Genomic DNA, 13,294 nt, shown 5'->3' on the forward strand with positions numbered 1-13,294 from the left:
GTGAAATGTATTATTTAAAGGGATAGTTCACCCAAAAGTGAAAATTCTGCCATCATTTACTCGGTCTGTACCATATTCGGTCCTCCATGGAACACAAAAAGAGAAATTCTAAAGAATGTTCACGCTGCTCTTTTCCAAAAAGGACAAAAAAACACCACAAAAGTACAGTAAAATTAGTCCATTTGACTTGTGCGCTACATTTCAAGTGTTTCGAAGCTTTTTCTCTCTTTGTCGTCTTTCTGTACTGCAGCACCTTCCATATACGAACCTAAAATGGCTTTAAAGGAAGATACCAATGCTGATGTTTCTTGAACAGACAACTCCACATTGGAGGATAAATGTCTACCATTGTTTGCCTTTAGTTTTTGCTCTGGAAGCATTTCGGTCATAATTTACTCATCCTCATATCATTCAAAGCTTGTACAAGTTTTTTGCAGAACAATGGAGGAAGTCAATGGGGTCCAAAACAACATTGGAGATATTTTTCCAAATATCTTTTTTTTTGTGTGTGTTCAACGGGAGAATATGAGGGTGAGTAAATGACTACATTTTCATTTTATGCTAAACGATCCTTTTAAAGGCATGCAGAATATTAGAACTTATAGGGACAATCCCTCTGGAGAACCTTACGACTTGCTCATGTTGGAGATCGAACCTGCAGTCTTCTGGTCACCAGCCTATTGCATTAACTGCTTAAGAGTTGATTATTTTGGTTAATTTTATTCTAAATATTTGTACTGTACATTATGTCACATATTGAAAGCTAATTTTAAACAGCCAAACTTTTGCAATCCCAGTGCTGGTCCTGGTTTTTCCGTTGTCCTCCTCTCGCTCTAGTTCAACCCCTATGCAGCTGCAAACCAACCAGCCTTAACAATAAAGATGGGCCAACAATGATTCTTCAGCCTATCTGTCGTATTCCACTTTAATGACTTTTAAAGCTGAATGAGATCGTTAGGAGCAGCGCTGCCTCAGCATTCGTATGATTATACACAGCGCACTTTGAGCCTGGTAAATCTTTACCCAGAGATGCTCAGAGCTGTCCTTGGCCATGTTAGTTCAGCTGATGATTTACTGGGTCAACCGCTAACTGTCCTCTTAACAGCGTCCAACACTGATTCAAGCGCATTTTGCCGTTTTTGCAAGGAGATTGTTTAAGGTGTAAATATATATGCTGTGATGACGGTGTGTATGCGATCCTGCAGATCTTGTCATTTCATACATTGTGTGATAGTGGACTGATGAGTCATACATGTGCAATGGATATATGGTTGCTTGGACATTTTGGGAGCCTGCAATGGCATTGCTATGTGGTTGCTAGGCTGTTTTGTGTGGTTGCTAGGTTAAAGTCAAAAGAGACATACCTAGATATAGATTATATATTTTATCTAGTCTCTTGATATGTTTTGTATGGAAGCAAATTTCAGTCACATAAGAAAAAAATCATGCTTTGGTATTTCACAATAAATAAGTCATGAAAAATTGAATTACGACATAGGCCTTACATGAAAATTATCAAATAAAATTCTATTTTTTCTATCGTAATTTGTTTTTTTTTGTCATATTTATGATTTTTTCTCAAATTTCAACTTTTTATCTCATATTTGTCAATATCAATTGAAAATCTCATTTTTTGTCATAATAGTTTTTATTTCAATTTCGACTGTCTTCATTGACTTTTTGTCATAATTATAACTTGTCCTCTCGTGTTATTATGTAATAATTTCAACATTTTATTTCATAATAATTACTTTTTATCTCATAATAATGGCTTTATTTATAATTCGTAATAATGACTTGTAGCAATTGTCACAATTATGATTTTCTCAACTGTTTTTGTCATAAATTTGTCTGACTTTTTAAAAGTCATAATTGCCTTTTTGTCTCATAATTTTGACTTGGTCATAATGATGAGATAAAAAGTCATTGAGGACAAGGTTTGTCATTATTATGACTTTATCTCATAATAATGTTTCTTTGTCATAATTTTCACTTTTTATGCCTTCACTATAAACTATTTTATCATCCACTGGAGGGAAATCATAGTTTAATATGAGCACTCATTTAGTAGCAAAATGATCTTAAAGGGATAATTCACCCAAACATTTAAATCATTTCTGCAACCTCATGTTTCTAAACCTGTATGACGGAGCACAAAAGAAGATCATTTGAAAAACGTCTCAATGAAAGTCAATGGAGTCCAATGTTTTGGACACTGACTTTCATTGTATGGACAAAAAAAATTGAGACAACTACATTAAGGTGAATAAATAATGACAGAATTTTCATTGTGGGGTGAACTATCCCTTTAGATTCCAATAAAGCACTGATTATCTGAAATGGTTAAAGTTTCTTATCGTTAGACAAGTTTTGTTCGATACACGTACCAAAAACAACTAAAACAGACGTTAAAAATAAATAAAAATGCACTTGGGCTTTTGTTAATTGCCAAAAAGATCCCATTTGCAGGGCTTATGTAACCACGAAAATAGTTCTCAGACATAAAACAAGGCATGCCTGGATGGATTGTTGAGGAACCGTTTTAGCGATATCACGGCGGTGTGCGGTCATTAGGGATAAGGCCGCCTGCGCTAATATGCAGTTAATTCCTCATCCCGTTACCTTCAACTCCCTTTATGAGGACTGTATTAAAAACTCCAATGGGATGTAAGTGCTGATGATGCGCCTTCGTTAATTGCGCCTCTCACCCTGAGCATCTGCTGATTTAGATGTGCTTCTGTTCCAGTCTGATACAGACACTCCGGCTGCTGACAGTAATGTAGGCATTAGAGCATTGATTCTTCTGGACGCAGAGCATAAAACAGGACGTCAGCGACTCACACATGCAAGGTGGTTTGTGCACACACTCTGTGCTGGCCTTGGCTGCCCTCTAATCTTATTAGCTCAGTGATGTTTGCCATCCCAAGAGTTTCAAAACCATCCATTTTTGTGTGTTTTTAGGCGCCAGTTCGATAACAAGGGCAGGATATATCAGTATTACTGGATGTGTTCAAGTAATGGCTTTTTTGTCAGGCAGGCTAATCTCCTGATCAATAACTGTAAACAAGGAAACGCGATACATTTGTTTGAATCCGCAAACACAACATTCTAGGTTTTACACAACCCATTGCATCACATTTTTCATTAATCCGTTAGAATTCCAAGTCTTTTTTGCCACTGTAGCCTTATGCTAATGCGATTTAGCATAGTAGCATGTGTTTCTGGATCAGTGGTTGTATCCGAAATCGCCCCCCCCCCCCCCATACCCTCAATAACCATTCCGTATATTAGTCATATTGAAGGAGTGAATGAAAACAAATTCAGAAACTTGCTTGTATAAACCTTAATTAAACAATAATCAATTAAAAAGGTATCACTATATGTTTCCACTAGCATGGCATCTACTGCCAAGACGCAGGAATTCATTCAGCGCAACCCTCATGGTGCATTATGGGTATTCATTGAGTGTAAATTGGTCGTTGCTGCTGTGCATTGTGGGACTGAATGAGTGCACTTGATAATGTCCACTGTTTTCTAACACCATGGTTGTCCCCTCAAATAGTGCACTAAATAAGGGTATAGGCGGCGATTTAGGACACAGCTTTCGATTTTAGGATTACGTTAATAGATATTATGGTGGTCAAGAACTGCATCTGAAATCTCATACTGCCTGAGTAGTTTCTGCATTTGATGAGGAATGAACTTTGCAACTGTTAAAAAAGTATGTTCTACATAGTGAATGTGTATACTGTATAGTACAATAATGTTGCTTACTATATAGTAGGGAAGTATGCATATTCCGATGCAAGGAACATTTAACTGGTTAGCTTAGCCTCATTAGCCCCTGCTGGTAGATGTCATTCATCATACACAGAGTGTATGTGTCATACAGAGAAGGATACATTTTGTAGGCCGTCTCTCGTCTTTTCTTAAATCTGCCTGAAGTTACGCTGTCTATGCAATGAGTCTCTTATTTACGATTCCTGCTCCCCACAAAAACCAGAGCAGTCACTGCTGGCAGCTTTATTGTCCCCTTTTACATGGAGATCTTGTCCGACACCATTTGGTCCCTTGAGTTTGTGCGTAAGCGTGCAAATCACAGTCTTGCTTCTCCAGGGAGTCAGAAAGGCCGCTATAAATTTCTTCCAGACATAAATCACATGTGAGGATATCACTTCTACTTTCTGGATGGAGTGAGGAAGTTTCTTTGTGAAGTGCTTAATTTTCTAGGAAACAATGATTTAATGATGTGTAGTTGTGCAGTATCGTGTAGTTATGCATGATTACCATGATCAGTAGTCCTATATTTTAAATCCATATAGGCTACAGTTAAGTAGACAGTTTAGCTTTTTTGTTAAACACTCTGCATGAGCCAACTGAAGTAGAACATTAATGTTATTTGGTTGTCATGGTTGTTTTATGTTGCCCACGCTTATTGTTTTACAGGGCGTACAACAGCTAGCACTGTTGTTGAGACCAGTTCATTTGAGTCTGAAAACACAGTTTAAGATGGTAGCTGTGTTCTGGATCATGATAACTGGATTCTAGCTGGTCTTAGCTGATCATAACTGGTTGCTAATAGCTTAGCAAGCACCATTGATGAATGAATGGAAAGCTAAGGCAGTTTACAGATAATGTGATTTACCTCTGTCATGAGTATTAGCTGATGGCTAATAGCTTAATAAGCAGCACTATAAGCTAAATCAGTTTGCTGGTTGCTAATAGCTTAATAAACAGCATTAATGAATATAACCTAAGCTAAATCAGTAGCTGGTTGCTAATAGCTTAATAAACAGCATTAATGAATATAACCTAAGCTAAATCAGTTAGCTGGTTGCTATTAGCTTAATAAGCAGCATTAAAGCAGTTAGCTCAGCTGGTTGCTAATAGCCTAAAGCGCCATTGATGAATAAATAGAAAACTAAAGCAGTTTACAGATAATCTAACTCACCTCTGTCATGCTATGAGTATTAGCAGATGGCTAATAGCTTAATAAGCAGCACTATAAGCTAAATCAGTTTGCTGGTTGCTAATAGCTTAATAAACAGCATTAATGAATATAACCTAAGCTAAATCAGTAGCTGGTTGCTAATAGCTTAATAAACAGCATTAATGAATATAACCTAAGCTAAATCAGTTAGCTGGTTGCTATTAGCTTAATAAGCAGCATTAAAGCAGTTAGCTCAGCTGGTTGCTAATAGCCTAAAGCGCCATTGATGAATAAATAGAAAACTAAAGCAGTTTACAGATAATCTAACTCACTCTGTCATGCTATGAGTATTAGCAGATGGCTAATAGCTTAATAAGCAGCATAGTAAGTTCAGTCAGTTAGCTGGTTATTAATAGCTTAGCAAGCACCTGATGAATAAATAGAAATCTTAAACAGTTTACAGATAGCCTAATGTGACTGTCATAATGAGTATTAGCTGGTTGTTAGCCATTTATTAACAAATAATTAAATCAGTTATCTGGTTGATTACTAATAGCTAACAAGCACAATTAATGAATAAATAGAAATAAATAATTTGACAGATAATAGGACCTCTGTCACATTATATTTGTATAATATCTGTAAGTACTCCGACGCATAATTATGTTTGTTAGCTGCTATAGGCCTACACCTGATAGCATATTTCATTATTTTGTAGAAGCAGATCATATTTTTGCTGAAAATTATGACTTCCCTACCTGTAAATATTAACTTTTCAGGAGGACTTGACTGCACCATAAGCGTAATTCATCTATCGGATTTCTGGTGGCCTAAATAATTGCCCGAATAGATGTGTTTACACAGGCATGAATGCATTTAGCCTACAAAAGGATCACAATCACTCGAAAATTTTATATAGATTTTAGATTTGCTTGAACTTAATGTTCAATTTCAAATAGTAGCCTCCTTATTTACATGTGTGAAGTGTCATACCGGAAATCTGTCATTTGACTCTATTAATACTCAGTGAAAGGCCATGAAAGAGAACACACACAATGACATCTTGTCTTTCTGTGTTTCCAGCAGTTGTACTGAGTCTCGTAAAGGCAGATGTGCACCTTCACAGATGGTCTCTGTTATTGGCAAGTAAGGTAATTTAGAAGACTGTAAACTTTAACAGCTTCCAATTCCCACTCTGTGTATTAATAATTATAGGCTCATGGTCAATAAAGTGGGGATGAGACAAGAATTGTTGTGCAGGCCTACTATCCCACCGCCCTACTATCCCATTTTTTATATTTTTTTAAAAAATATATACTTTTCAAATTTGAAGCACACTACAAGTGCACGTTCAATACAATAAAGCACACTTCTTTTTCACAAGGGCCTATATCATGAGGTACACCAATCACATGACTAACAAGAATGAAACTTGTCAAGACAAAGACACTCAGATATGTATATGTTTATTAAGTTAATAAATATTATTTTAACATTTCAACATTTCACAAATTCACAGACAGAAATCCCACAAATATGGTGAAAAATAAAGCTGTACTATTCTAGTATTCAATAATCAGAAATAGCTTGGGTGGATGGAAGTAGTTTTCGTCAACAACTGTTCACTATTAGTGTAATTTGATGATTTTTCTCTGAGGGTGAAGAAGTTATTTTTTCCAGTATTCCGGGGACAGCCATTTCCATTTATCAGTCTACAGGAAACAACAGGTACGTTATTACAATCATTATCTCTAAATATTATGTTCAACTAAAAATATTAATAAATATTCGTAGAAATTGTTATACCAAAATCACACCGACACTCACCTTAATGGCCCGGCCAGAAATAATCTGCTTGGGTTTTAAGTCTGTTAGCGTCTCGTAGGTATTAGTGTGTGATTTCTCCTCTGCTCTCGCTGTAGGTTGCGAGTCGGGAATCTGCTCGTACGTGTCGTCAACCAGGAAGTAATTTGGAACGTGTTCAAGAGGCACCTCGGCATACATAGCATCGCTTTCCTGCGCGCTGATCTTTGACATTCTCATCCCCGCCATGTTTTGGTTGCCAGGTGTTCCGGCTAATTGATACAGTGATGAATTGCATAATACATCCAGGCTGTTGCTAAGACCTGGCAACATGTTGGTGGTGGAACTGTTGAGCGGTTCCCTCTGTACATGGGAAGAGATTTGCGGTTGGCTTCTTCTATTAAAGTGTCCTTCTTCTTCTTCTTCACAGTCGTCATCCAGGAATGGTAGGGATTGACTTCTGCAGTTCGGCACCATGAGCTCGGAGTAAATGATTCCTTGGTTTGTGGCAGGGATTTTCTGTTGTCTCTGGGCTCTGAGTTCCCTTCTAGCGGTAAGTGAAATGTCTTTGCCCTCGGTTGGCGTTCTGACTCTTCCTTTGGACTTCTGCAGGTCTATCGTCGTGTACAGCACGCTTTCTGTGCTGGACTTTACATCCAAGGAGGCGGCTTTCAGAGGAGGGCATTTTCTTGGCACTGGAGGTACTGCCTGTGAAAGGAAATCATAATTATCCAGATATGAAGCCACAGATGTTTAAGCACTTTACTTTACGGTCACACTTTATATTAGGTGTCTTTAACAACTTACTTTCCTTATTGTGTTTATGTTGTATTGCAAAACACGGTTACTCTTTATGGTAACACTTTATTTTACAGTGTCCTTGTTACATGTACATGTTGCATGTACTTACCATAATAATAACAGTAAATTATGCGTAATACATGCAACTAATCCTCAACCAAACCCTAATCCTATAGAAAGTACATGTTGTTAATTAATATTACTCAGTACTTATTTGTATAATTACAGTGTAATTAGACACTGTAATAGTAATAGTTGCGTGCTATTACTATAGTAACTACATGTAACGTGTAACAAGCACGCTGTGAAATAAAGTGTTACCAAAACACATTTGCTACTATTGAGGTAGGATACGGGTGTGGTTAGGGTCGGGTTAGGTGGTTAAGTAGGTTTAAGGGTGGGTTAAGGTGTCAAGGAAGGGTCAACAGTGTAATTATATATGTAATTACAGGTTTTAAATACACCTGTAATTGCAAGCAGGTAATTTTTTTTAATATAAGTACAATGTAAAAATGTATTTTTTTTTGTATCAAATGATTAATTATGGTATTACATATAGTTAAAGACACGATATAAAGTGTGACCACATTTACACACAATTATAATCAGTAAATTAAGTATGCATGTTTTTTTTTTTTTTACAATTTAATAAATGCAACAAAGTAACCGATCAACTAATTAATAAACGTAAATAATAGCTATTAAAATGAATTACTAAAAACACTATTATTCCATATTGAATTCAAATGATTAAATGGCAAATGTGACATACCGGTGTGTTTCTGTTGCTCTTGGGCGGCAAGGCGGGAGGTTGCATTGAGTCGTGTTTTTTACGCTGATAGCCCCAAATATCCTTCACAGCATTAACACTCAGTCCTGGCTTTTCCCTCAGGTCAAAGTGAATTACATCATACAGCTCGCTTGTGGAAGACTGCAACACAAAATAAAAAAATGAAAAAAGTTTAGAAAAGCAATAGCACATGGTAATGCTTACCTTGTACATATATATATATATATATATATATATATATATATATATATATATATATATATATATATATATATCATTCAAACGTTGGGTTAATTAAAACATTTTTTGTAATTTTGTTTTTTTTTAAGTCACCAAGGCTGCATTTATTGGATCAAAAATACAGTAAATACTGTGAAATATTATTTCAATTTAAAATATCTGTTTTCTATTTGAATATATTGTAAAATTTGCTCCTCAGGAAACATTTCTTATTATTATCAATGTTGAAAACATTGGGGTTTTTTTTGGGGGGGGGGGATTCTTTGATGAATAGAAAGTTCAAAAGAACAGTGTTTATGTGAAGAATTATAAATTATAAACGTCTTTACTGTCACTTTTGATTAATATAATGCATCCTTGCTGAATAAAAGTATTCATTTCTTAAAAAATCATCTTACTGAAACCAAAACCTTTGAACACTAATGTGTAAAATAAAAATAAATAGGTATTTTCTTAAAATATATAATATTCTAAATGTGTATAGGCTATATAGCACAAACTCACCTCAAAACATGAGAGCGTCAGATATTCTCCAAATGGTTCAATGGGGCTTGACTTGTAATATTCAATGAGGCTAGTGAGAGTGTTGTGCATCTCTGTGTCGCCCGTCACAATAAAACGACCATCTTTATTCTGATTGATGACAAAGTGCCGACATCGATCGCGACCTCTGAAAAACAATTATTTGCACCATTTAAAAAAAATTCAGTAAATTAAAAAAATGTATTAATCGAAAACATTCTGATATTTTAAGAATGATTGACATCACAAGCTAAAGATTAACCCCAGAAAATGCTGGAACGCAACCAAAAAGTTTGCATTTTAAATGTTTCAAGGAAATGCAAACATCTGGTTATTAGCTGAGTCATTTTGGAGGAAAAGAACAACGCTAAATGGTACACCAATGACATTTCCAGCCCTTATTTTGTAAGTATACTTACTTATATGAAAGAATGTATCCAGTGGCTTTATCACTGAGCCGAATGAGGAAACAGCCCAGTTCCTTGTCTTTCAGATGCTCCTCTGCATCCCTGTGAAACACGACACCACCACAAATTATGATAGAGTTCCAACTTTGAATAATGCTTGCATAACAGTTTGAGATCATGTTACCGAAAATTCCAAATGTAATGGTTCCAAAAATAAAGGTTCCAAAAGGGTTTTTCGCTGCAATGCCATTGAAGAACCACTTTTGGTTCCAAAGAACCTTTCAGTGAACAGCTCTTGAAGGGTTAGTTCACCCAAAAATTTAAATATTGTAATTTACTCACCCTCATGTTCCGAACCTGTATGAGTTTCATTCTGTTGAACATAAAATAAGATATTTTGAAGAATGTTGGTAATCAAACAGTTGACGGTAGCCATTGACTTCCATAGTAGGGGGGAAAAAAGTCAATGGCTGCATCAACTGTTTGGTTACCAACGTTCTTCAAAATATCTTCTTTTATGTTCAACAGAGGAATGAAATTCATACAGGTTTGGAACAACTTGAGGGTGAGTAAGCGATGACACAATTTTCATTTTTAGGTGAACTATCCCTTTAAAAGAACCACTATAAAGAACCTTTTGTGGAATGGAAAGATTCCACAAATGTTTCAAGTTCTTCATGGAACAAACGATGACAATAAAGATCCTTTCCTTTAAGAGAGTACAGGTTTGACTCAGTAACACCCTACAATAAGGTTTGATTCGTCAACACTAGTTAACTAATATGAACAAAGAAAAATACTTATATGGCATTTATTAATCTTAGTTAATGTTAGTCTCAACATTACATTTTAAAGATCGAAAGTTGTATTTGTTAACATTAGTTAATGAACTAACATAAACATGAACATTTTGGTAACACTTATACATGTTAAATTATAAGTGATCAGCAAATTATGCATAATTACAAGTAACTAACCCTAAACCAAGACCTAACCCTTACATTAACCCTATAGTAAGTACATGTAGTTAATTAAAATTACTCAGTACTTAAATATATAATTACACTGTAACAATGTCATCTTAAAGTAAAGGGTTAACCTTTATTGTTACAGTGTAATTATATATTTAAGTACTGAGTAATATTGATTAACTACATGTACTTACTATAGGGTTATAGGATTAGGGTTTGGTTGAGGGTTAGTTGCATGTAATTATAGCATAATTTACTGTTATTAAGTACATGTAAAGTGTAACTATGTCACCTTAAAATAAAGTGTTACCAAATAATGTGTAACTATCATTTTTATCAACTAAGTTAAGTTCAAATATATTTATCATTGTCAGTTCATGTTAGTTAATGCATTATGCCTTATTGTAAAGTGTTCCCAATAACCCCATATTTTTAAACTACAAAACACCTGAAATGAACAAGCTTTTTTCTTGGAAGAATTCATATTTTATGCTGTCGTAACATCACATAACAGATAGTATCGCTTAAAAACATCTGTTGCCTGTTCTAAAAGCTTGTTTCTCAGAAACATTTCTTACTTTCTGCTGATAAATCCTTGGAACCATTCCGGAAAGTTGCCGTTGTGGAGAATTAAAGGCGCCTGGGTCTCTGTAAACCACTTCAGGGCCAGTTCCCTCAGTTTGCTCTCAGTGTTGTCCTGGACGTCTCCTTCATGCTGGCTGTGGTCCATCCTCACACGGTCCTGTGTCAATATAGAAAGGCAGATGAGACGACGCACACGATGTCCAGTGTCACCGGCTCTAAGCCCTGCAGGGCTCATTTGCCTATTTTCCCGGCGACGTCATAAAACGCCTGTGGCTGTTTCAACAGAGCCATTGTTCTTGTTTATCATGCCAGAGCAGAGTCAGTTCGGCATGGTTATATTTTACCACACAAGGCACCTTTCTCAGTGAAAGCGAAAACATGTAAATTTCCCACGAATTTCATGTATCAATACATCACAGCACGCCAGCCCACATTTACTGTAATTTTAGGATCTCGGAAGCCCAAATTAGATCACGTTACAAGTGATACAGCTGTGTAAAAGAGATGACTTGTGTCAACTTGAGAGGAAATTATGTCATACTGTACATCCACTAAAAATCAGCTTGACTGTTTGATTCCATTACAGTGACATTCAGTTGTGACGTGGGATTTAAGTGTCCCATTGCGTGTCACGTACCTTTAGGCGAAACACCAGGCCGGAGTGGAACCTGTGAGGTTTGGGCCTCCTCTGGTCCATCGGATGTGTTCTTGAGAGGTAGTTAAGCTGCGATTTCGAGCTGTACTGTCTTTTACAGTGTCCGCTGCTCCATACAGATCCTATGAATATATAAGTGTAAAACCATCAGTTCACTTCACTGTACTTTCGTCGAAGACTTCCATAGAAAACCGTTTGTTATAGGTTCCTTTTTTCTCTCTTTATTGGTTGATTTATTGATTTTTCCTGTTTAAAAATTAAATTAAATAATTAAATGTTTGTAAATGACTTTGTTAAAGAAAGTGACTCAATAACAGCAGGTTTATTTATTTATCTATCTAACAAAGCCAATTGTTAGGGTCCTTTTTTCTCTTTTTTTATTTTTTATTATTGATTGGTTGTTCAAGTTATTGATTTTTTTTTTTTGTTGTTAAAAACTTCCATAAATACTGACTCAATGACCAAAATTCCATAAATACTAACTTTTTTTCTTTTTCTCATTTATTTTCTTGTCTTGTTTATTTATTTATTTATTGTTACTTATGTAATTTAAGTTTTTAAAATTAAATGAATGTTTATATAGCCTACTGAAAGTTATGGGAACATTTATTTATTTATTTATTTTGCTTGTTTTATTTTCTCTCTCTCTCTCTCTCTCTCTCTCTCTCTCTCTCTCTCTATATATATATATATATATATATATATATATATATATGTGTGTGTATGTATGTATGCATGTATGTATGTATGTACAAGTGTGTGTGTGTATGTGTAATTTTGTAATTTTTTTATTTAGTTTTTAATCCTTAAAGTAATTTTTTTAAAATATATTTATTTTTTAATCCTTAAATTAAAGTCATTTTTTAACGTAGCCTACTTCAAGTTAAGTGGAACTTTTTAAGTAATAGCGTAGTGACTTTAATTTCACACTACCACACAATTTATTGCCATATTCATAATAAACAGTTGAACAAATATTACACATATATCATACTTAAATAATTAACAACAATAAGTTAGGCCTGTTTTTATTTTACAGTGCCCATGTTACACGTTACAAGTCGTTACTTTAGTAATAAATATAAATGTAACTAATCCTAACCTAAATACGCTGAGACACGGAAATCTTAAAATAAAGTGTAACCAATATAATAATGATTGTAGATTAATATTCCTTCAAACCGTCGCAAAATCTTGGACATGGAATGCCAGAGACGTACCTGTTGGTGCGCGTGGTAGCGTGAAGTGTGATTTGAGTGTCATGTTGCTCAAGATTAAAACTGTCCTCAGTCTCACACGTCTGAGACACTTCTGAAGAACATTATGAAGGTGTGTTGACTGTTATACCTCGCTGACATTCACCTCACACATTGTTCCACGCTGGGTTTGGAAAAACAGAGTGTTGTACAGAGGGTAAGACGCTCAGCTCACGGATGAATGACAGCGCGAGGGAGGGAGGAAAAACACAAACATTCTTATAGATCACAGCGACAGCGTACAGTTTCCTGAAGAGAAATGGAACGCGCAGAGGAAAGAAATGTGGTCTCACTGTGCGCGCGCACACACACACACACACACACACACACACAC

The 13,294-nt window shown here is 35.5% G+C and overlaps 1 protein-coding gene across 1 annotated transcript; it reads right to left on the reverse strand.

Annotated features, from left to right (window-relative positions):
• Nucleotides 1–6,379: 6,379 nt before the first annotated feature.
• LOC311070527 (uncharacterized protein) lies at nt 6,380–13,294 on the reverse strand. The gene is made up of 8 exons (XM_084094436.1): nt 12,925–13,294; nt 11,687–11,826; nt 11,043–11,206; nt 9,506–9,595; nt 9,069–9,234; nt 8,307–8,465; nt 6,758–7,441; nt 6,380–6,642 (listed from the first exon to the last, which is right to left on the reverse strand). Exons 1-8 carry the CDS (start codon nt 12,965–12,967, stop codon nt 6,598–6,600), a joined length of 1,491 nt encoding a protein of 496 aa, XP_083950562.1. The 5' UTR covers nt 12,968–13,294; the 3' UTR covers nt 6,380–6,597.

The sequence above is a fragment of the Abramis brama genome (genome assembly GCF_963993115.1).
Source record: "Abramis brama genome assembly, chromosome: 20".
Classification (NCBI taxonomy): Eukaryota; Metazoa; Chordata; class Actinopteri; order Cypriniformes; family Leuciscidae; genus Abramis; species Abramis brama.

Excerpts from the sequence above, each read along its gene's own strand:
- LOC311070527 (XM_084094436.1), bottom strand. The coding sequence starts at position 12,967 with ATGACACTCAAATCACACTTCACGCTACCACGCGCACCAACAG. Across the intron at positions 11,207-11,686 it reads GCCTGGTGTTTCGCCTAAAG|GACCGTGTGAGGATGGACCA; the intron begins GTACGTGACACG and ends ATATTGACACAG. Across the intron at positions 7,442-8,306 it reads AGAGCAACAGAAACACACCG|GCAGTACCTCCAGTGCCAAG; the intron begins GTATGTCACATT and ends TTCCTTTCACAG.